This window comes from Archocentrus centrarchus, chromosome 21, assembly GCF_007364275.1.
Source record: "Archocentrus centrarchus isolate MPI-CPG fArcCen1 chromosome 21, fArcCen1, whole genome shotgun sequence".
Lineage (NCBI taxonomy): Eukaryota > Metazoa > Chordata > Actinopteri > Cichliformes > Cichlidae > Archocentrus > Archocentrus centrarchus.
The window spans coordinates 29,417,713-29,440,670 of record NC_044366.1 but is presented as its reverse complement, the minus strand read 5'-3'; the positions used below and the strand labels follow the sequence as shown (position 1 = coordinate 29,440,670).

Genomic DNA, 22,958 nt, shown 5'->3' with positions numbered 1-22,958 from the left:
AGTGACTGGCCTGAAGTACAAGGGCAGGAAGATGATTGGAGTAATGATGTCAGCGTTGAATTTGACAGCATGGGAAAGCAGACATGTTGTGAAGAATAAACTAGCAACCAAATACCCAGGAAAGCAGACAGAGGAGTGAAAATAGATCTTCCTTATTGAACTTAAACTTAAGCTTCATTTACTGTAAAGCGTTGCAGCTGATCTGCCCCCTACTCTAAGATTTTAGTGATGCTTCCTGCTCCAATGGAAAAATGGTAAATTCTAAAGCATATACCATCAGCATATCATCTTTAAATACATTATGTGCCCATGGTTGACCACACTGGAGCAGTTTTCAGCACTTTCACAATGATGATAATCTATGTTTTCACTTCTCAAATAAACTGATTTGGATTTTCCAGACAAGTTCTATTGTCCACAGAAAATGAACAGACCTGACCTCAACTTAAGCAATCTGGGGGAAGTTTTAGGACATACATATTAGAGTTAATCACACAAAGTAGTGACATGATGCTAAATCTAATAAGACTTCAGGCCAAGCTAGGCTAAAAGTCACCTGGTTCTCTGTGAACAAAGCTTAGAAATTAAGAAATTATTAAATATTTTCATCTAACTGAAAAGTAAAGTAATTAATCAAATATCCCAAATGAAACATGACTGTTGAATGTAGTTTATCACTCTATGGCTGAAATAACAATATTATCAGTGAAAACAGCATTTTCTGGATAGCTAGCTGTTACTCAAGGACAGGAAAATACTGGCAGCACTGGACCTTCAGAGAAATGCACGGCTCCCATGCCATGGACCCTCATCAGCACCCACTGATGCTGGAATTTGCACTGTGCACTAAAAGTAAGCCAACTGGTCCTTCTTCCCTTTAGCATGGAGACAGCAGGGTCCATTATTTTCATAAACACTTCTGCACTTTGCCTCAGTACGTCTGAAATGAAGGGGCAGTGGATCTGAGTCTTGTTTATATACTGTCAGCTTATTACTTTGCAATGTAGATGTAAAATGTGATCGTGTCCATTTTTAATGCAGTGCAGCCAAAGAATCTGATGATCACAGCGACTCAGTAGTGATTTTCAGTCTTGAACCTTTTGTATAGAGACCTCTGGATTTTCCAAATCCTTTAACAGATGATAAGTGATTAGATTCTGATTGGAGGAAAAAAGAACTCGATGGGCAACATCTTCATATTACAAACTGACAATGATCCATAACATAAAGCATACCTGGATAGAAAGACACACAACAGAACACTATCAGCCACGGATTGAGCTTCCAAAGAAGAGCTCCAAATGTCTTTCAAGAATCCTGGAGAACTATTCCTGAAGAATACTTAAAGATTTATAAGAAAGCAAGAAACATGTTTGCACATGTTTCAGTAAATTATATCTCCCATTTTCATTGCAAATTACTGAGTAATGGGTGTGGTGGCTCAGAACTGTAACATAGTACTGTACATGCTGATGCCAGTCTTTGGCTGCTCATTTTCTATACTTCCATTCTCTGATATCATTTGTCTATTTTCTTGCTTTGCAGATTATACATAATGACAGCCAGTACATTATGTATTAACCCCTGAAGCTGAGGCATGGATTAAAATACTCTGTACTTACAAGCATGTGAAACCTAACAGGATCCAACACGACAGCACCCTCCACCCCCAGACAAAACTCTTTAAGTTTTTAGGTGTGTTTGGGCTTTATTTCTGCCATGGAGTGGATGGAGCACATTTCTGCTACTACACAGTCACTGTCCAGTCAATTTGATGCATGCGCGCAACTCCAGCATATGAAAACCCACAGCCAGAGTGGAATAATTCCACTAACATGTTTTCAACCTATTTCATGCATAATGTGCATTGTTCTGACACTGATGTCTAACATGGATTTATCAGTAAAGAAGAATTTTTTTTCCCCCAGTTATCCACTATGAACTTGCAGGAATAGGTGTCCTTGCTGCAAAGCAAAGAGCAAAAGCTAAGACTTTTATTTTATTTTATGGCTTAACAGTTTAAGAACCCCCCCTCCCCCCCGCATATATGTCTTTTGAGAAACTCAAATAAAAACTGAAAAAAAAAACCTGTTCCTTCTGTCACATGATCATATGACACAGATGTGTTTAAGTTTAGGGTTTTTGAACACATTTGAGGTTGGCAGAATTTTCTAGTGGTCATGAAGACTTGGTAGCTTCTTCACTTTTCTCACACCAGTCTTTGCACGTTTCTCTCAGTTACAGTAAAACTGTTTCTGTAGTCCAGTCTAAGAGAATATAACAGCAGGAATAAGGCTAATGGTCTTTTTTTGAAATACCATTTATTGTTTATTTATTTTATACTTTTTTTTAAATGTTTTGTATATTTCAGAATCATAAGCCTTTATTGTCATCAAACACAAGCGCTTGACAAAATTGTGAATATGTGGTCCTTTGCATAGATAAAGAAGTGTTACGTATGTGCTCTTCCTCCTTGACAGATCAACATTTAGTGAGTGAACTGCCAAAGCCAGGGTGCCATTCTTTTGTATTTATTGTAACAAAATGTTAACCAGCATTAAAAACGTATTCTGTCATAACTACAGTAAAAATGCTTCTTCAAATGTGAACCCTTCACCTCAATTCAGTTTTATTTATATAGCGCCAAATCACAACAGTCAAGGCGCTTTGTACCCTACAATAATTACAGAGAAAACCCAACAGTCAAAATGACCCCTATGAGCAAGCACATACACAAGGACACCACTGTGCTGTGGAACAGGCACAGGAAGTGATACAAAATGGGACAGCACCACCCGAGCTTACAGCACCTTCACTTAGTAAAAGTTTATCAAACATCACTAAATTAATGTAGTTAATTAGGCAGCTGCTAAATCAGGGTCTCTTTGTCTTGTAAATTAGTCACACGAATTTTTATTTTGATAAGATAAATGATGACATGTCAACAAAAATGAAGAACACACCTTAAAAATAATATTTACTTATGGTGTTGTATTTTCCAAGTGCTCTGAGGGAGGCTAAATAGAGCAGCAGACAGTTCTGTGCAGGTTGCTGTCAGACTGAAACACTGATATTTCCCTTGGAGAAGACGTGGATATAGAATAAATACAGAGAGAGAGGGAATCTGACCAGGAGCCATGGCCAGCATCGGACAAATCATCTTCTACAGGTGCGACCGTGACCTTTGAATATTTGGTGTGGTGATTCAGTTTTGAAACTATTTTAGTGTCTCCAGTGGTGATATGTAACTAAATTGATTTGCTGAATTATTGCAGTTTTACTGCACAGTAGTTGAGAAAGAAAACTTTAATCTAGTTGGCCGCTGCAGTAACTGATTAGCTTTAAAGTTTCAGATCATAATAAAAAACAAATATGTTGTTGAAGATTAAACTTATGCTTCCTAACTTTTATGACATGTGACTATTGTGAATTCTTCTATGACTGTTGGTCTAAAGAGCCAACAGTTATAGAAGTTATTCGAAGCGCTGATATTAAACTAATCTGCAAATGAATTTCAGCCAAACCGCTGATATCTTTTTCTTTTTGTACAGCATGCTCGTCATCATCGCCATCCTTAGCACCTTGGTCATCCTCTTCTTCTCTCTGGCCTTCTCCAGTAAGACCCTCAGATCTGTGTGGATCCTGCTTTCATTAGCAATGGCTCTGTGAGGCCTGAGGGGATACATGGGTGTGTTCACCACATGCTGTGTTTGTCAAACCTAAAATACAGCTAATCCTTGTGGTTGACAGAACCGCACCAAGCGTTTAACTGTCTATGTGCATTTGTAGCTCCATGCGTGACGCTCTGTAAATATTTGTAAGTGAAGCAGATATGTAAATGTAGAGATATGAACAATGTTTATAGCTTAGTAGTACATGTACCGTGTAGTCATGTTCTGTTTCCTTGACAAAGATCTGATATTTATATAAACAGAGGAGTTTCCACCTCCACCCATTACTATTACGTGATTGATTGACTGATGCAGGTTTACCATGCTATTAGTAAAATATTAACTCACATATCGTTTGATTTTTTTTTTTAACTGCACATAAGGCACAACAGCAAAACAGGTTTTTTATTTATAAACATGGTGCCCCAGGGAGCTGGTGGGCAGGGTTCTGGTTTAAGTGCCTCTTAGTTCAGCTGAATGCCAATAAAGCCAGCAGTGATGTGATCCTGACCCAAAGGAATGCCATGTTCATACAGAAGTGAGTTATCAGTCACAGAGTAGTAAATGTATAACATTATTGTCTGAGTGAGACCATAAAGTCGCTGTGAAAATATTTATTGAGGTTATGAATCAAGTAAGCAGTAGGGTAATTTTCTAGACAACTACAATGTCACCCTCTGCTGGCCATTAGAAAGAATGCAGGTATAATGCACTTCCACCCTGGCTTTGTTTTGCAGACAAGGATGCTACAGCCATCTTTATATACAGTCTATCTGTATATAAATATATATTGAATTTAACAACTTTGTTGACTACTCATAGCTTTGGCTGAACTGATGCATTTCTAACTGGAGTGAAGATTTTACCCCATCTCTTGAAATGACAGTGACCCTTTCTCTCTCTCTGGATATGTGAGTGAGGAAAATGTGAACCTGGCCTTGAACTCATGATTTAAAATCTTTTGGATTTGCCCAAAAAGCAAACACTTTTCACTAAATATAATTTAAATCTGTTATTAAGTTGTCGACAAATGGGAAATCAATAACCTAACTCTAATGTTTAAGCCTATAATCTGTGTATATAGTGTCCTTGTTTGCGTCCACCTCCCACAGAGTCCCAGTCCGGTGTGGCAAGCAGAAGCACCAAGCCTGTCGCCAACCTTAGTGAGGATGAGCTCCTCAGCTGCTATCTCAACACAGAAACCTCCCAAGACAAAGTGACAGTCACCTGGAAGAAGAAGGATCTGACCGGACTGGTTTACCTGTATAAGGACGGAGCTCCGGCTCTGACGGATCAGGCCTCACAGTTCAAAGGGAGAGCTCAGCTCTTCCCTGAGGCTGTAGTCACAGGGAATGCCTCTCTGCTGCTGAGGAACGTGAAACGCAGTGATGAGGGGGAGTACACGTGCAGCATCAGCTCCTCTAAAGGTGGAGGAGAGGTCAGCATTTACCTCAGAACAGCAGGTGGGCTGACTGGTTCTTCCAGTTTAATTGTATATATTAGCAGAATATGCACATTTAATACACGGTTTACAACGCATTGTATTATTGCTACTGTGTCACTTAAATGCAGTTACAGCAGCTAACTTTAACTTATGATTTTTACTTCCTGCTTTTCTTGTTTCAGCTTTTTCAGCCCCCACTTTCACATTCTCAAACGGCACCCTGTCTGCTGAGGCAGTCGGGTGGTTTCCTAAGCCAGCTGTTACATGGTTAAACCAAACTGAGCAGGAACTGAATGGGAGCACCACTTTCATAAACAGCTCTGAGGGGATCTTCAGCATCTTCAGCACGCTGCAGTCGGTGCGAGTCAGCGACACCTACAGCTTCATGATTGAAAATAACTTGGTGATGGCTAGTTCTGAGGCAACTGTGTCAGGTAGCCTATACTTTCACATTTACCTTAGACCAAACATTTATACCAGTGAATCGGTGCAACACTGAGTCAGAGGAAAACCTTATATTTAAGTGCAGTCTAGCAGAAACTAAAGCAAACATAATGTATTACAGTATTACAGGTGACAAAAAGCTCATTTCCTTTCATATTTTTCAGGCACGGATGTTTCATGGAGGACATATTTCACCTTCAGTGTCGCTTCCTGTCCATTTGGATCAGTTTATCTGAATGTTGTGACCAGCATCCACTGCATCTATTATGCGGCCTTGTGACACGCTAATGCACACAAAAAACACACAATAGATATAGTCGAGAAAGAGGCTTAACCCCTTCCTCTGGCTGTATCCGTGTGTGTGCATGTGTTGCATTTACTGTAAAGTCAGGATATGTCCAAAGAAAAGACTGACGTTCACAAACGCAGTCATCTCTGAAGATTGTGCAGCTTTACATTTTAAGTTGTTGCTGTGTGTGCTGTAGCTGTGTAATTACATTTAACTTTGTGCTGCATCTTCTTAATACTTTCTCTGTTAAGTTCTTTTATTCTTTTTTACACCCTCTAATGCATGTGTCGTGTGCTAACTGAAGAGCCCATATAGATTATTTATCAGTAATGCAGACCTGTAACATAGTGAAATACAAAAATATAGTCAGCATAGAAAAAAAAGAAGTGCAACATTAGCATTTTAGCATCTAGCCCTGAGTATTATGCATTATTATTAATTGCTGTGTTATTAATGCTACATTCTGTTAGCTTTGCATACATTTTCTCAGACTGGCCAAATGTAGACACACACATTTTATTCATTTATAAAGCTCTGCAGCTGGACCTGCCTCACACCTCCTCTTTTGTTGAACACTTCAGTCACCGTGTAAGAACAGATTTCTCTGATTACTCTGAGTTCAAATGAACTTTAAACCCCTCAGTCTACATAAATACGCAAACTTCTCTTGGACTTTGTAAATCTGATGTTTAATATCATTATTGCAGCTGTTTATTTGTACCTTGTTTATTGTGTTGTTTTATTTCTGTCAGCTGTAATGTTCTCACAAATGTTTATTGTCCTTAGATTGCTGTTAAAAATGTTATTCCCAGTGAGACTGTCTGATTAATGATGAGATTATAAAAAATAAATAAATTTAAATTTTATTTCTGACACGTCTTTGATGTAAAAGGCGATAATGTTGCTTAAAATTATTATTATTTAAATTAAAAGATTTGGGGGGGAAAGTTCCTTTGTTGCTCTGGCTCACTGTGTGTATTTCAAGATTTCTTCTGCGTTCGCCTTTTGGACTTTGCATTCAGGCCAATAAAAGGCTCACTTTTTGGGGTGGCTGTGGCTCAGGAGCTAGAGTAGGTCATCTACTAATCTGAAGGTTGGAGGTTCAATTCCTGGCTACCCCAGTCTACATGTTAAAGCATCCTTGGGCAAGATATTCAACCCCAGGTTTCTTCCTATATATTCATCAGAGAGTGAATGGTCGACAGAAAGCACTTAAATGCAAAAATGTTGCATAAAGTGCTTTGAGTGCTCAACTCGAGTAATAAAGTGTTATATAAGAACCGGTCCATTTATCATTTTTGTCTGCCTAAATCTGCATTTGGTTCCTCTCCTCACCCACAGCATAGCAGGTTTAAACATGCTCACATGTGTCAGTTTAATTCTCTGCTCTGCAGGGCCGCCAACATTTAATTTCCTGCATTCTGGTGATTTTTAAGCTCTGTCTTATGTCTTTATTGCATGGAAAGGAATTTATATGAAGGAAAACAGAAAACTCAAGTACTAGTTAATAGTTCCAAATATACTGGAATATAAAGCAATGAGGCTGTATTGCTTTTCTTATGTACTATCACCTTTGCTGAATCAGTGCATATTTAGGCAGCATCCACTCTTCCTTGATTGTTGAGTCCAAGTGCAATACTTACTGTTCTGTCTGTTGTCGGCTGCTGCTGTGTCTTTTGTTTGGGAAGTAACCTGCTTAAATATTCATGTTACCTTTCACCCCAGTGATGAATGAAATATTTGAGTCAATTTATCAGCTACTGGATTTTTACAGGTTCAGTGTGTTGTAGCAAAAGCTCCATTCATGTTTCAAAACTTTGTCACACATCCTTGTTTCACACTGATTTTTAGGAATCGCGCATGTGTCAGCTGGATTATTGAGGTTGACTGAAAAGGAGAAGTGTGGACAACACTTCCTTAGTTTGTAATCTAGCAGCAGCACTTCCAAAGCGGAACAAATGCGGCTCATCTCTCCTCCTCTTTCCTTGTGGCTTTTCCGTGTTTATCGACCTGCCTGCATGCTGGAGGAGACGCCACGCTCCAAAAGAGTGGCTGCATTAACAAAAAATTCATATTTTGAGGATTAAAAAAGACTCAGAGCTGAAAAACAGCCAGCCCCTATTGGAGGCATTTTCAAAAATCCTGTTGACTACAGTCTGTTTACCAACATAAGCAAAGATATTACACATAAATAAAAAAATAAAAATACACATGGAAACATCGGGAAACACATTTTGGCACAACACCGTCCTGCCAGTAGATGGGGGCAGTCAGAGCCGCTGAAGACTTCAGTAAAGTCGGACCACCCCGGATAGTCCGGGACAGCTTTCCTATTGGTTTGGTACTAAGTGAGGTGTCATATGTCCCATGGAGCCGTAAACTTCTCACGATCACAAGTGGGTCTTTCCACTGGGATTTTAATTAATGAATGGGGTGATTTAAAGTACTTTCTTGGCACAGCGCAGAAAACTGATTTTTTTTTCCTTTGAGGGATTGCTGTGCAGCAAAGTGTTTCTATAGAAGTTTCCCTTCAGCTCTTACAGCTTTTTCCAACTCGCTGGGTTTTTCTTAATCGTGACCATGTCTCGGTGTGAGCAGAAAGAAAGCACCGAGCAGCGGCCCCTGAGCTCGGATCGAGAGCACAGCGACCCGCTGGTGAATCCCAGAGCGGTTTGTAAGGTGTGTAAACGTCTGTACCGGGACCCTAAAATCCTGCCCTGTCTGCACACGTTCTGCTCCGACTGTATCTCCCAGCTGGAGCCGTTCTCGGTGTCTTCACGTAGCCGGCGGGATGTTGCAGAGGGCGGTAGGAGGGACGAGGCGCTGGAGGCGGACCGACCCGCCGGCACCATCACGGTGCTTTGCCCCGAATGTGACTGTGAGGTAGACCTCCCTCCTTCGGGGCCGGTGGGGCTGAGCACCGACCACTTAGCGCTGGACGAAGTATTCCTGGAGACCCTGGTAACGGACGGCCCGCTCGGATGCGACCTGTGCGGCGAAGGAGGCGCTGGGAGCCGCTGTGAGGTGTGCTGCGTCAACCTGTGCGAGTTCTGCTGCCAGGCGCACAGGTACAGCTAAATCTGTTCTAGTGTGTTTTTATTCTTTGCTGTTCTTAGTTCTGCAGGTTGGATGTTTCCTGTTACTTTCTGTCCCTTCATGCATCCCTCTGTCCTGGTGCAATTATATTTTTCTTTTTTATTTTGGGAGTTTTTGCTCTCTGGCATGTTTAATTAGGTTTTTATTGTATTTAAATCCTCTAATCTATTATTTCTATTCTGTTCTGCTGTCGACATAAGAGGCAGCCTAGTTTCTACCAGACAATATTCTTTTTTTTGTTTCGTTTGACTCTGTGCCATAGACTGTATATAAAAGATGGCTATTGCATCAACGTCACCCATTCTTTTGTGAGGTCCCATTTTTAAATTCTCAGCCATGCACTTTTGCCGGGAGAGTAGCAGCAATGTCGTGGCCAGATACCAGTGTCACCAAAATAACTGTTGGCAATGCAAAGTGGGCAGATTCAAACATTCACTCTTCTTAACTTTGAGACAATCAAAGTGACAACTAGTGGGAGCAGGGATACCTGGGGATGGGGGGCTACCTAGGCACAGAGAAATCATGTAGTGTGCTTGGGTTGCATGTTTTCCCTGTGCTTCCTCCCACAGTCCAAAGACATGCACATTAGGTCAATGAGTGATTCTAAATTGGCTGCAGGTGTGCAGGTGAGTGTGACTGATTATTTGTCTGTGTGTGAGAACCTGTGATAGGCTGACAAGCCGTCCAGGGTGTACCCTGCCCCTTGTCCTATGACAGCTGAGATAGACTCCAGCCCCTTCCGGATCCCTGAATTTGATAAACGGTTTACGGATGGATGGATGGAAAGATGCATGGGTTACCTAGGCAACCGAGGCCTGGAATGCTCACTGGTGACCATCCGTCAGCTGATGCACAGCCAGCAAATTTATGTGCACAGGGCTCTCACAGTTTGAAACCAAACGAGTGCAGGGCAGAGCTGACTGCTCTATCGCACACTACGATAGAGCACAGGCTGCTTTTTGGTGACAATAATTTACAGAATAAGTGCCATCTTTTATTTATTAAGACCTGAAACTACATCATCATGATGTTTGTTTTTCCACTGACTTTTATTCAACTGGACTTTTTTTAATTGCAGCTATAGCTGCGCCCTCTGCTGGCCTTGGGAAAGAATGCAGCTTTGAGGCACTTTCACTTTTCAGACCCTGACTTTATATCCATTTCTTATGTACACTGTTCTCTGTTCTAGTCTACTGATTGCTTAAAATCTTTTTATTTATCTTTTTTTATTTTTGCTCAGAAATAGATGAAAACTGAATCTTTTACCAGCATCAGTTGTTAATTTGCTGTCTAATCAGTTACAAAATATTCAAAACATTCTGTTCTGTTCTATTCTGCTTTGGAGAGACCGAGGCTTAGGTTGTATTTTACTCTAATCTGCGCCATCACTATTTATAAATATAGATACTATGTGTTTGTCTAAGCTGGATTCTATGCTGTTCTCTGTGCTATTTCTAACAGTCAATAGCAGAAACCATCGGAAATGCAGATCTGTATTCTGACTTTCAGATATGCTCATATCTGTATCTGTTCCCCGTCTTTAGACGGCAGAAGCGAACAGCGTCTCATTCCATTCAGGCTCTGGAGGAGCTGAAGGCTCGTGGTCGTCTCTGCCGGCCCATGCTCTGCACCCTGCACCCTGGACAGGAGCTCCGGCTTTTCTGTCAGCCCTGCGACCTGCCCGTCTGCCTGGAGTGTGCCGCCACGCTGCACCGGGACCACTGCTGCTGCCCCACGCGTGATGTCATCGATCGTCATGGAGACTGCATCAGAGAGCTGATTGCTGTGAACCTTCAGCCTCGACTTGAGCGGCTGGAGGAGTCACTGCAGAAGGTGAGGACTGTCATTTTTTGGGAAGGTATTTAAATCAGAGCCAAAGAAGAAGCACTCCACTCAGGCAGTATTTATTTTTAAGGGTATAGTGTTGTATTTTATATGATACATTTTGTTTCCTTTGTTCTTTTTAAACATACTTTAAGAAGTTTGTAGTGCAGTAAAAATCAGAGCAGTGTGACAGATGCTTTTTGTGGACACTTCTGGCTCGATATCAACTTGAAAAAATCTGCTGCTGTGTACATTTTAAAAACAGTCTTACTTCTTTTGTTGTTGAGATTAATACAAATAAACTGGCACTCCCCTCAACCAAAGCCAGTGTCCTAATAGGTTCTCTTTTTGCCTGTGCTACATGTTTTCAACATGTTACACGAACTTTGCCTGCTCACAGTTAGACAAATGTCACCCATGCCTTCACCTTAGAGCAGAAAGAACTCCTGGAACCCATGAAATCATATCCCAAAACCTGTTCTGGCACAATTTGTCAAGGTTGGGGCTTTTTTAAATATCAAGTATCCACATATTCTTCCTCTGCTACAGGTGGAAGCCTCTCAGGAGGCTTTGCAGGCACGAGTAGAGGCCACAGCCAGTGAGGTGAGGGCTTTTGCACGAGGTTACGCCAGCGCAGTGGAAGCTCACTGCCTGTCTCTGCTGCGCCGGCTGGAGCAGCTCCGTGTCCAACGCAGGTATGCAAACATGTACTGACCAGCTTAAAATCACATTAAAAAGTTTTACCATGGATGCAGTGATTCTCCAGATCCTGAGATTCCTTAGGTATGATCACTTATTTATGATTAGATTATGAATGAAACATGAAATTTTGATGTTTTTCTTTACCTAACAGTCTTTATACATCTTTCATCAGACTACTCTGCTTTAACCACCATAGCGCCACGTGGCTAATAGAGAAAGCAAAATGGGTAGCTGGCTAATTAGCATACCTGTTACCTTTCTAAAGTTATTTCTCAACAGGAGCTTATTGCAACAGTGCTGTTCATAATTTTCTCACACGACCTAAATTTCTTCTTTAAGATTAATGCATCACCCTAGGATTGAAGTAGTTTACTGTGTAGCTACTTATGATATAGAATCACCAAAGTTTTGGTAAAGACTGACAGATTATTACATTTAGATTACAAAGTCAAAGCCACAATCGAGTTTTCCAACCCTGAAAATAACATGCCTCCTTCTGTTAAGTGCTCAAATATCCATTTAAACAAACTTTTGGACCAGTAGTCATAAAAAGTCAGTAAGCTGAGCGTCTGCAGTTCCAGCATGTTTGATATCGATGTTGTTATCTCGTCTTGTTGTCTGATGTCTAAATGCTTGTTTCAGCTGAGTCTAAGTTGAGGCTCTCCTCACAGGACCTTAAAGTGCTTCTCATTTTGTGAAGTTGTTGATTTGCTGCCAGTGTTGAGTGTTTGAAATCGGAACTCTTACACACTCTAATCCTCCTGAAACAGAGCAAATTCTGTGTGCTTTTGAACTCATCATAACTCTTAAACACACACACACACACACAAAAGAAACAAAATGAAAGACTCATGCACGATCCATTTGTTTCTTGATTATTGTAGTACAGTGATTATCCACTGCCACATCAATAACACCAACAGCAACCTGGGGTCGGCCAAGGTATATCGTGACGAAATGCTTACTAACATCTACTTGTCTACCTTCTCTGTTCTCCAGGAACCACCTCCACCTGCAGAGGGTGCAGCTGCAGCAGGCTCTGCTGGACGTCCGAGGCGGTGTGGAGTTCGCAGAGCGACTCCTGAGTTGCGGGTCTGATGCTGAGATCCTCAGCGCCAAAGGAGTGACCCTGAGAAGACTCACCAGCCTGACAGAAAGAGGTTACGACCCCCACCCAGCCACAGTTGCCCCTGATGATGGCAGCAGTATATCCTTTGTGCCCAGGGAACCCGCAGGGGAGGTGGAGGGATACCCTGTGGTTGGGGTAATCAACTCTAAGACAGTGGATGTCAGCAGGTGCACCATTGAAGGGGAAGGTAAATGACAGTTTCAACCTTATCCTGAAGGACAAGAAGAAGGCGTGGTGGTTAGCACTGTTGCCTTGCAGCTTGAAGGTCTGGGTTTGACTCCACCTTGGCCCAGTGGAGTGTGGAGTTTGCATATTCTCCCCGTGTCTGTGTGGGTTTTCTCCCACAGTCCAAAGAGATGCAGTTAGTGGGGTTAGTTTAAATGGTGATTCTAAATTGCACACAGGTGTGAATGTGAGTGTGAATGGTTGTCTGTCTCTCTGTGTTAGTCATGGATGGATGGATGGATGGAAATCAGTTTTTCAGGATCAAAACTTTTTCACCCATTTATTTATTTATTTATTTATTTGAAGCTGTTGCCAATCAGACGCTTTCCAGACGGTGTTGTATGGTGGAACAAAATCTGACGGCACTTTTCTGCGTTCATAATTCCATCAATTTTTTTGGAAAGACCTCCAACACCACTGGCTGAAATGCAGCCCCAAACCACAACAGAGCACCCGCCGCATTTTACAGATGGCTGCAGACACTCAGTGTTGTACCGCTCTGCTGAGCTTCTCTGTACATTTGGATTCATCACTCCATCAGACCTGATTTTCAGTCCAGCTCTTGTGTAATGTGGCACACCTCAGCCTTTTCTGCCTGTTTCTCTTCCTTCTGAACGGCTTCTTGGCAGCTGCCCTTCCACTGAGACCACTTCAGGACTTTTGCACAGAACTGCTAGTTTAGATTTTGGTACATTTGTTTCAAACTAACTCAGCTGTTTAGCAAATGACTTTAGCATGCTTTTAAACATGAAAACAGCCTTAGGGTTTCTGTTTTTAACTGGAAGGAACCAGATGACTTAAAGCTGAGAGTCACATGCATGTTTAAAGAAGTCTGAATATACTGAGGGTCAGACTAATCGGTTAATATTTGAAACGAGTGTGTTAACAGTGACAAAAACAGGATGTTTTTAGCCCTGTCATTTAAATGCTGCTGTTCTTCCTCTCCCTGAGTCAGCACTTAGAATTCTTGTTAGAGGGTAAAGGTTAGCAGAGGGGACAGTATAGACGCACCCAGCACATAAAGACTGTTGTTATGTCTCTGGGGGCTTTGGCTTAAAGGCAGAAATAACTTCAGGGCTGAAGGAATGTTGAGGTACCCGAACAGGCCTGCAGGCAGTGCACTGATGGGATGTTTACCCACAAACAGAACAGACACACCCATTCCAGGAGACATGGGAATCAGGAAGGCTGCAGCTTTCGAGTGACAGAAATTACTTCATTTAACCACAATCGGAGTGTTGTTTTATGGTAGAGGATAATATGCACGCAGAGGGAAAGTTTGGCAGATACACTGCTGTGCCTGCTTTAATTTTCTTGAATGACTGTTTCTACTGCAGCCCTTACAGATAAATCACAAAACTAATATGAGGAGTTATAGAGAAATATGCACCAAGTTTCTCCTTTGTGGCGCTCGATGTGAGAAATTATCATTCGCACATCACTTGATAATGCAAGCCGCAGCACAGGGTCATTACTCCAAAACAAGCACCTAAGGATACGGTACTGCCTCAGTTCACATCCTTCCAAGATTTGTAGCAGCTTTTTCTGTCTCTGTCCGAGAGCTCGGATTAAAGTAGTGTTTACTTGTGTGATAAATGGAAAACCAAAGCAAATACGGACTTCTTTGCTGAGTCTTGTTGGTATCCAAGAGACGTCGTGCTGCCGCTAATGTTTGCCAAAGAGTCAGCCTGCCATGTGATGTCAGGCATTTGTGTGGGTGCTTGCTTGAGTCTGTATTAGGGTTGTGCGCATTGTGTTTGATTTGGAGACAGATACAGCTCTTTGGTCCCTGCGATGACCTCGCCCTTTATCCAGCTCTGCTGTGCACTGACTTCTGCTGCCAAGGCTTCCACTTACTTCATGCCAGATTGGGCTGTATAAACTCGGAGGATCGCTGCATCAGATAAACCAGCTTTTTCCAGCTTTAGGTTGTTTATTCCTGCCAAATTGACTGCAGTCAGTTTAACACAGTGTGACACTCTCAATTTAGGGGTTCAGGGTTCAGTCTTGACTGTGGGAAAGTGGAAGTCGCAGAGGCTTACCAGTGATTATCCCCTCTTTGTGTGATAAGAAGGTTTGAAGTGTTGAAATTGACTGCAAGACTGAGCAGCACAGGTGAACTGTGGGTGAGAACAGCTGCGTCGTTAGTGGTGACAGATGCTAGCACTCAGCTTAGCAAGAACACACACATGAATTCACAGATAATGTAACTCATGTTCAAATCTGGAGGATTAATCATTTTGGTATTTCTGGGGTTCTGGGACAGATTTTTAGGGAGTAAAAAAAGTGCAATGTGAGCATATCAATTTAAAAACAATGATCGGGTTATTTTTATTAACTGTCCAATAACTTATTTTGCAACTAGTCAGCAACTTACTGTACCATCAAGACACCGCCCAACATACCCCGCTGATTTTTGCTAACCTTTATATCAGTTAGGCTCTACTGAAATGCTGTGTTTAGGTTCAAATGGGAAGATGTCATTTAAAAAAAATTCTGTGTCATAAATGTCTGAATACAAAGTGTGATGTAAAAACAAGGACACTGCATGCAGGGAATAAAAGCAGAGGTTTTGGCAGTTTGTTGGTCTGGAGCATTCAGGTGTGTGTTAACACAATGCGAAGGAGGGAAGACATCAGCAGTGATCACATCAGTCCGGGAAGAGTTATAAGGCCATTTACACCAATTTGAAGTCCATCATTCTACAGTAAGAAAGATTATTCACAAGTGGAAAACATTCCAGACTGTTGCCAGTCTTCCCAGGCGTGGATATCCCAGCAAATTCACCCCATAGTCAAACGGTGCAATGCTCAGAGAAAATAAAAAAACCCAAGCGCTGCATCTCAGGCCTCAGTTAACCTGTTAAAGTTCATGAGAGCACAGTTAGAAAAAGACTGAACCAGTTTGGCTTGTTTGGAAGGGTTGCCAGGACATAGCCTCTTCTCTCTAATAAGAACACAGCAGCACAGCTCAGGTTTGCGAAGCTGCATCTGAACAAACCGCAAGATTTCTGGAACAAAGTCCTTCGGACAGACGAGACCAAAGTGGAAACATCACATCAGCACTAACGCCTCATACCAGCTGTCAGCTTGGACAGATTTGGGTCGTGCAACAGGACAATGATCACATGCACACCAGAAAATCTACAGCAGAATGGCTGAAAAAGAAAGGACTCGAGGTGCTGCAGTGTCCCAGTCAAAGTCCAAACCTCAGCTCGATTGAAATGCTGGGATGGGACCTCAAAATGGTAAATGGACTAGTTCTTGCTTTTCTGCTCTGACTGAGCAATCAAAGCTCAGTCAGAGCTTATACAACACATTTACATTTACCCATTCATACAAGCACTTCCATATGAATCTAAGCTATGTGCTTAGTGTCTACCTTTCACACGCATACATACGCCAACGCTTGCATCGGAGTGCAACTTGGGGTTCAGTATCTTTCCCAAGGATACTTTGGATACAGCTTGGAGCAGCCAGGAATCAAACTGCCAACCTTCCGATTAGTAGGTGACCTGCTCTACCTCCTGAGCCACAGTCACCAAAGAGTTGTGCATAAACGAATGCCTGCAAACCTCAAAGAACTGAAGTAAAGAAAAATGGGCCAAAATTAATTCACAACAATGTGATGAAGTTATTGTTGCTAAAGGTGGTTCTACAAGCTGATGAATAATGCAGTGTACAGGACTCTATGCAGTCCTGTGAAAGCTTTCACATGTATATTTACTGTATATGCAGAGCAGTGCTCACATTGTGTATGCGACTGTATGCATACTCATGAAGGGGCACATAACCATCAGTCACTGTGATCCTAATGATGAATTACTCCAATTTAAGATTCACCATAATTGGAATAGTCATCAATTTATAATTAGAGACAATACAACGTATACATAATTGCTTGAAACATGAAAATTAATCATGAGCTCACACACACACACACACCCTATCTGAGTGAGCCTAATCCAGGTTAAACAAAACATTAACAGGAGTGGAAGCTGCTGCGTTCGTGGGTTTGTAGGATTCTTTCTGCTGAGTTTATTAAATGGAGTTGCAGCAGCAGGATTAGCAGGGCTGTCCCCAGACTGAGGTGATTGTGCACTTTGATGCACATGAACAAACAGCAGTAACTTAATAATTGTGCTCGGGAGCTAACCTCATCAAAATGTTTTTGTGCTTAAATTTAAAGTCAGTCTTTGCAGTAGTGCTACAAGTAACTTGCTAGTATTATGTCACAGGAATTCAGGCATCACAGTCAGATAGGCTGCATTTTCCTTATTTCCTTATCTAAATTTCCAGTTCACACAAATTTGCCTCCTTCGAAATGACTGTTTGCTCAAAGATCTCTTGTAAATATGTCGTTCCTTCTGACTGTAAGTCTCACTCACTGTACCAAAGAGGCTAAAGCCACCTTTTTTCTAATCAGTTAATTAACTTGTTGTTTCATCACTAACTGTACTCTAGTTCATGTTTAGCCGCAGTATTTCTTCATGGCTTCACAGCCTCAGTGATCTGCATATTAACACAGCTGAGCTGTTCCGTTATTAACGGCGGTTCGTCCCCTTAACCAGCATCTCTATTCATCATCACTGAAGGAGCCACCGGAGTTAGCTTCATTAGCATCCAAACAGCTCTCCCTGCAGCTGCTGCAAAACACTGAATAATAACAAATGAAAACACAGCGTGGGATCATTCGTTATCAAATGGCTAATAGTCTCTGACGAGCAAACGCAAAGCCACATTAATCACTGATGTGAACACAGATGATGTGCGCTTTAACACGACAACAGCAGCTGATGAATATCTTGAGTGAGTGAGCACAGCAGAACAAGTTAATGAAACGCTAAATAATGATGGGGAGGGTTTGGAAAACTCTGGTCACCAGCACTGAAGCCCTGAAGTCACTCTCCACACACCATATGTTTAGGAGGAAAATGACCTACGTAAGCACTCAGCGGAGGGCTAAAGTGGGTGGGTGTTTGTGTGTCTGTGTGACTGAAACCTGTAGAGGCACAAGACAAATGTCCAGATGTCTCCACGTCAGGGTGTGTCTGAATGATAAAGTGCCTCTTTTATTGTTTGTAGGCTCTGTTCTCCTTTTACTGTTACCATGGTGTGTGTGTGTGTGTGTGTGTGTGTGTGTGTGTGTGTGTGTGTGTGTGTGTGTGTGTGTGTGTGTGTGTGTGTGCGTATGTTTATAATACCTTGTGGGGACACTTTTCCTGACATATACTACGTTGTGGGGACCAATTGCTCCTTGTGGGGACTGGAACCTTGTCCCCACAAGGGGAAACCCTGTTTTTGGGTCAGGGGTCAGAGTTAGGGCTAAGGTATGAATTGAGTTTAGGTTAGGGTTAGGGTTAGGTATGTGATGGTTAGGGTTAGGAAAAGGGTAAAGGTAAGGTTTAGGCTGTAGAAATGAATGGAAGTCAATGGAAATTCCCCACAAAGATAGAAAAACACACTTGTGTGTGTGTGTGTGTGTGTGTGTGTGTGTGTGTGTGTGTGTGTGTGTGTGTGTGTGTGTGTGTGTGTGCCTTTGCCCATTTCTCATTTACCCATTTGTGAAATCTGAAGAGGTTTTCAGCCGTTATGTGTTAGTGTATGTCAGTATGTAGGTAGAAAGGTATAGACACCAAGCTTTAAGACTCCCATGTTAAAATGCCAAACATACCAGCATGAAAAAACATGTTTAGAGCCTGATGGATGGTTTAATCCATCACAGAAACTGTATAGTTGGTGATTTTATTTTATTTTTTTAATCACTCATTCATTTGAATACCGGTAAAGGTTCAGGGTAGGGGTGTGGCTGCACTGACAGGTGTGCCGACACAGGTGATGCAGCCACACATTGTCTGCGAGGCCTCGTGTTACAGTCACACTGGGGAAAACAGACGTTTTCCTCAGAATTAATGTGACTGAGTACAGTGAGCAGCTTCAGAGCAGCTTTGGTGCATCAAGACAGCAATAAAATGGCAAGAAATCAGAGTCAAGTCTGCTATTAGTCTGCTATCAGTTTTTAAATGAATGGGGTCAAGTTGACAATTACATGCAATCTATCTGTGACAATATGGCGATTAACTGTGATAATTCTGCAAAAATCACAAATCTGTTGATGTCTACACAAATAGGAATTTGCATTAAACAGAAATTCATATTACATTCAGAGTCCAGCCAGAAGCTCATAGATTTGAAGCAGAAATTTAGAAATTGCTCCACAAACAGTGACATGGTTGCTGCAGGACGGCAATTTAACTGCAAAATGATGGTGGTGCTCGGCAGCTTTTCTTTCATGTAGCACTCATGTAGCACGAGTTGGCAACCAGCTGAGTCCTCTGCTGCAAAGAGATGCAGATGAGTTGTGCACAGTGGTGCAGACTGACTCAGATTGATTGTAAAGTGTTGGCAATGTGTCTGCCTTCACCAATCTGTCAGAATGATCGAGTGAGTCTGAGTCGAACCACAATTGTTTGCAGGCAGGTTGCTTTGGCTGGGTAATCACCCTGGAGTTGAACGCTCTGCATGATCAGTTTGATCCTGCAACTTGCAGTTGGTCACCAAATGCAAAAAATATTCAATGCAATCACAGGACAACCACCAATTTTTCCTCGTTGCTACGGTAGGAGGTTGCCATCGCATTTTTATTGTAGTGTGACTGAGCCATCAGCAGCACTAATTTGAGGCTTGTCCTCGGGTCTGGTGTTCTTTTCACTAATAGGCTGCGTCTCTTAGCTGTAGTTAAGGTAAATGATGATGATACATGATACTTTGTGGCAACAGTTTGGGAAAGTACTGATAATGAGTCCATGAGGACTCGTGCTTTTTCAGCAACATCAGTGCCCAGCCTTACCCATTCCTCAACCTTGTGTCAAACTGGAACACTTTTAGCCGAGCAGCATCTTTTTTTTTTTTTTTTGACCTTTAACCCCTCTTGATCACAGGCCTGCAGGAAGGCACGGAGGGCCAGCTGGGCCACTTCACCCTGGTGTGCCGAGACTCGGCTGGAGAGCAGTTGGCGCGAGGTGGAGAGCACGTCCTCGTCAGCATTGTCCACGCGGAGAAGAAAAACTGGTGAGTGAAGTGACAGCGTGTGGGCCTGCCTGGTCAGCATTTTAACTCTCCTGAGTATTTCTGACTCAGCAAATTATACAGAAGAGAAATTTAATTAAAGAAAGAAGAAGAAGGCTCCTGAAGTGTCTGTGCCAGTGTCTGAAGTGCCCTGGAGCAAGGATCTGATGTCTGTCTCTGAACTGATGACGTGACTTTTTCAGGGTGTGCTGTGAGGTTTTAAAACTAAAGAGAGTGTAGCTCCTTTTTTTGGGGAGGGGGTGCCATGTGACACCCCCAGCTGCCCAGAGCAGGTCAACAGAGCACTGTACGCCTGTATACTGCACTATATTTGTCACTCAGGTTGAAAGAAGTGCACTCTTATTGACTCTTACTTGATCAGTCTTTCCTACCAGCCCGACCATCTGCGTTCATAACCGTCTTTAATTTATTCATCAAAGGCAGCGTGTGTGCTCCATCTACAAAAAAAATCAGCCTACAAGTGATCACCATTGTTGAAAACTGTGAGAAGATTTGGTCTGAAAGAGGTTAACCTGCAGACTGAGAGGGTGACCTACATTATAATATTCAGAATCCAACAAAGCAAATTCATCAAGTCCAAGAACAGGTCATCATCCATGTGCTTCCACTGTTATTCCTCCCAGTACTGGTTTTCAGTATGTCGAAATTGGATCTCAGTGATGTTTTTATTATTAATAAGATGGGTTTTTTTTTCCTTCAGTAAAGTGGAGACGACTGTGACTGACAACAGTGACGGGTCTTACAGCGTTTCATACACACCTCGAGAGCCAGGAGCCCACTCTGTGTGGGTTTGTGTCAAAGCTCAACATGTCAAGGTATTTTGAACTGCAGTGTCTGGACTATAATTTCAGTTCCAGTTCTTGAGTTTGGTTTGTTTCAAAACAGTACCTACATTTCACAGCCGACAGATGAGATGCTAAAGTAAGTAAGTTGACTGCTAGGCAGAACCGTGGCCATGCTGGCGGTGCACAGCTCATCACCTCAGGGCTCTTTACATCATCCTGACAGATTAGGTTATTATGCACAAAGTTGTCCTTAGGCAAGAAAGATCCATATAACAGCTCTTCTGCCAACCATCACTGGATGACTGACTCTGTCCCGTCTCCCTCTGCAGGGTTCTCCATTTGTTCTGAACGTGAAGAGGAAGTTGAGGTGTCACAGAGGGACGTTTCACTGCTGCTCCTTCTGCTCCAGCGGCGGAGCCAAAGAGGCTCGCTGTGGCTGCCCAGGAACCATGCCAGGTACTCTGAAGACGACTTTCACATGTCTTTGTGTTTTTACAGTGATGCACACTTTGTTGTTATGACTAGGACGTGGAGTGCGAAGAACAATGTGAAGCCAGGACTTCACTGGATCGCAGCACCATCATCTGTGTCTGTGTTTTTCAGCTAAACCAGTTTTTCCTATTATGCAGACATTTGTTCTACTGTGGAAAACTTTGTTTCTGTGCATGTTCTCTGAAAGCTGATCAATGGCCATGTGGTAATTGTAGGTAAACGTAGATCCATTACAGTGAAAGACACATCAAATTTTCAAACTAAATGTTTCTGTTCCCCCATCGTGACGCGTCTGTCTTCCTCCGTGTCTGTCTGACTGCAGGAGGATTTAAAGGCTGCGGTCACGGTCATAAGGGGCATCCGGGGAAGCCTCACTGGTCCTGCTGTGGAAGCACCACGGAGCAGTCTGAGTGTTTACCCCAGAGCGTGTTAGCTGCCGTTAACCCTCGCAGCCACCTGCGAACTGTGGAGCTCTGAGGTAACGCAGAGCCAAGACCTGTCGAGGTGATGCAAGCCGATAAAAGACGGCAGCAACCAAAAAGGTTAGAGCTGCGGGGAAGTAACCTTAAGGTTGTCAGCGTAAATCTCAGGCCAACTTGAAAAGGTCAGACGAGGGAAGTGAAAGTAAAGACGCAGTGAGTGAAGCAGGACGTCGGAGTCCCTGCATGGTGCTCACCTCTGTGCTAATGGTCGGTCTAAATGTGATGGAGTAGCCAGCCAACTGTTAGAGACCAACAAGGAAGACAGACACCAAAGTGGGACCTTAAAGCTCTCAATCAGTGTAAAAGTGCCTTTATGTGCTAATTATGCCTGTGACAAGCCAGAGGAGAAGCAGCAGTCACAACAGCGCGTGCCTGCTCTTAAATATGTTTAAAGCCTTGCTGAAAGGCAGCGGAGCAACAGCTGACGGAAAATACGTTTTTAACCTTTTAAGCTCTTCTTTCGTCCCAAGGTGCTAAAACAGCCAGTCTCACCAGATTGTTGAATATTTTATATACATTTTTATATCATACAGTCAAAGGAAATAATCCCTAATATATTTTCTTAAATACAATCATGATACTGTAAAATACGGCACAGTTATCCCTGTTAATCAACGCTGGGTTGTGCAAATGGCAAAAGAACTGCAGTGTAGACAATCCAGAACTTTTTAGCAAAATAGTCTCATTAAAAAAAACAATTAAATCACAGTGGGGGGGGGGGGGGGGGGTCTTTACAGTTATTTCATAGTTTCTGAAATAATGTAATCATGAGGTAATTAGTGGAACAACAGAGTATTTGTGTCAAGAAATGCTGGCATAATGCTGCAGTAATTACAGCAGGCCTATTGTTCTTTTCCTTATTCTACTGTTACAAATGTGGATGCTCGTGTTGCACATGAGGTCACTGTTTGAAGGTAATCCCTGTGAGCCAGAGCTCCAGCTTTAGCCCCTCCCACCTGCTGTTCAAACCTGCTGTTTACAAGGGGTAGCCAATCAGAAGTAAGCTGGCTTAAAGGGTGAGGGAAAGGAGCTAAAACAGCATGTGTGAGTATCAGACACATTTGAACATTATTAATTATGTTTGTAAGGGGTAAATTATGGGTGGCAGGGAAATTTTTCCCTTTAAATATGTAATTACTGCAGTGTTACATCTTTATATTCACTCCAGGTAGTTGTGCTGTCTAACAATAACTACTGCATATTCATTAGTAAAAACTTTCTCATTATTGTGCCTTTCACTGGATTATTTGTATGCAATAAAATAGGTGATTACTCATAATTACTAAC

The 22,958-nt window shown here is 42.3% G+C and overlaps 2 protein-coding genes across 2 annotated transcripts; both read left to right on the top strand.

The window, feature by feature from the left end:
* Window positions 1-3,137: 3,137 nt before the first annotated feature.
* vtcn1 (V-set domain containing T cell activation inhibitor 1) lies at window positions 3,138-5,839 on the top strand. The gene is made up of 5 exons (XM_030758241.1): window positions 3,138-3,169; window positions 3,552-3,616; window positions 4,784-5,134; window positions 5,298-5,549; window positions 5,724-5,839. Exons 1-5 carry the CDS (start codon window positions 3,138-3,140, stop codon window positions 5,837-5,839), a joined length of 816 nt encoding a protein of 271 aa, XP_030614101.1.
* Window positions 5,840-8,345: 2,506 nt separating this feature from the next.
* On the top strand, window positions 8,346-22,355 carry LOC115801005 (tripartite motif-containing protein 45-like). Its single transcript, XM_030758686.1, has 8 exons — window positions 8,346-8,916; window positions 10,489-10,777; window positions 11,318-11,463; window positions 12,470-12,786; window positions 19,765-19,894; window positions 20,613-20,727; window positions 21,027-21,153; window positions 21,512-22,355. Exons 1-8 carry the CDS (start codon window positions 8,429-8,431, stop codon window positions 21,664-21,666), a joined length of 1,767 nt encoding a protein of 588 aa, XP_030614546.1. The 5' UTR covers window positions 8,346-8,428; the 3' UTR covers window positions 21,667-22,355.
* The last annotated feature ends 603 nt before the right edge of the window (window positions 22,356-22,958 follow it).

Excerpts from the sequence above, each read along its gene's own strand:
- LOC115801005 (XM_030758686.1), top strand. The coding sequence starts at position 8,429 with ATGTCTCGGTGTGAGCAGAAAGAAAGCACCGAGCAGCGGCCCCTGAGC. Across the intron at positions 8,917-10,488 it reads TTCTGCTGCCAGGCGCACAG|ACGGCAGAAGCGAACAGCGT; the intron begins GTACAGCTAAAT and ends CCCCGTCTTTAG. Across the intron at positions 20,728-21,026 it reads TCAAAGCTCAACATGTCAAG|GGTTCTCCATTTGTTCTGAA; the intron begins GTATTTTGAACT and ends CTCCCTCTGCAG.
- vtcn1 (XM_030758241.1), top strand. The coding sequence starts at position 3,138 with ATGGCCAGCATCGGACAAATCATCTTCTACAG. Across the intron at positions 5,135-5,297 it reads CATTTACCTCAGAACAGCAG|CTTTTTCAGCCCCCACTTTC; the intron begins GTGGGCTGACTG and ends TTCTTGTTTCAG. Across the intron at positions 5,550-5,723 it reads TTCTGAGGCAACTGTGTCAG|GCACGGATGTTTCATGGAGG; the intron begins GTAGCCTATACT and ends CATATTTTTCAG.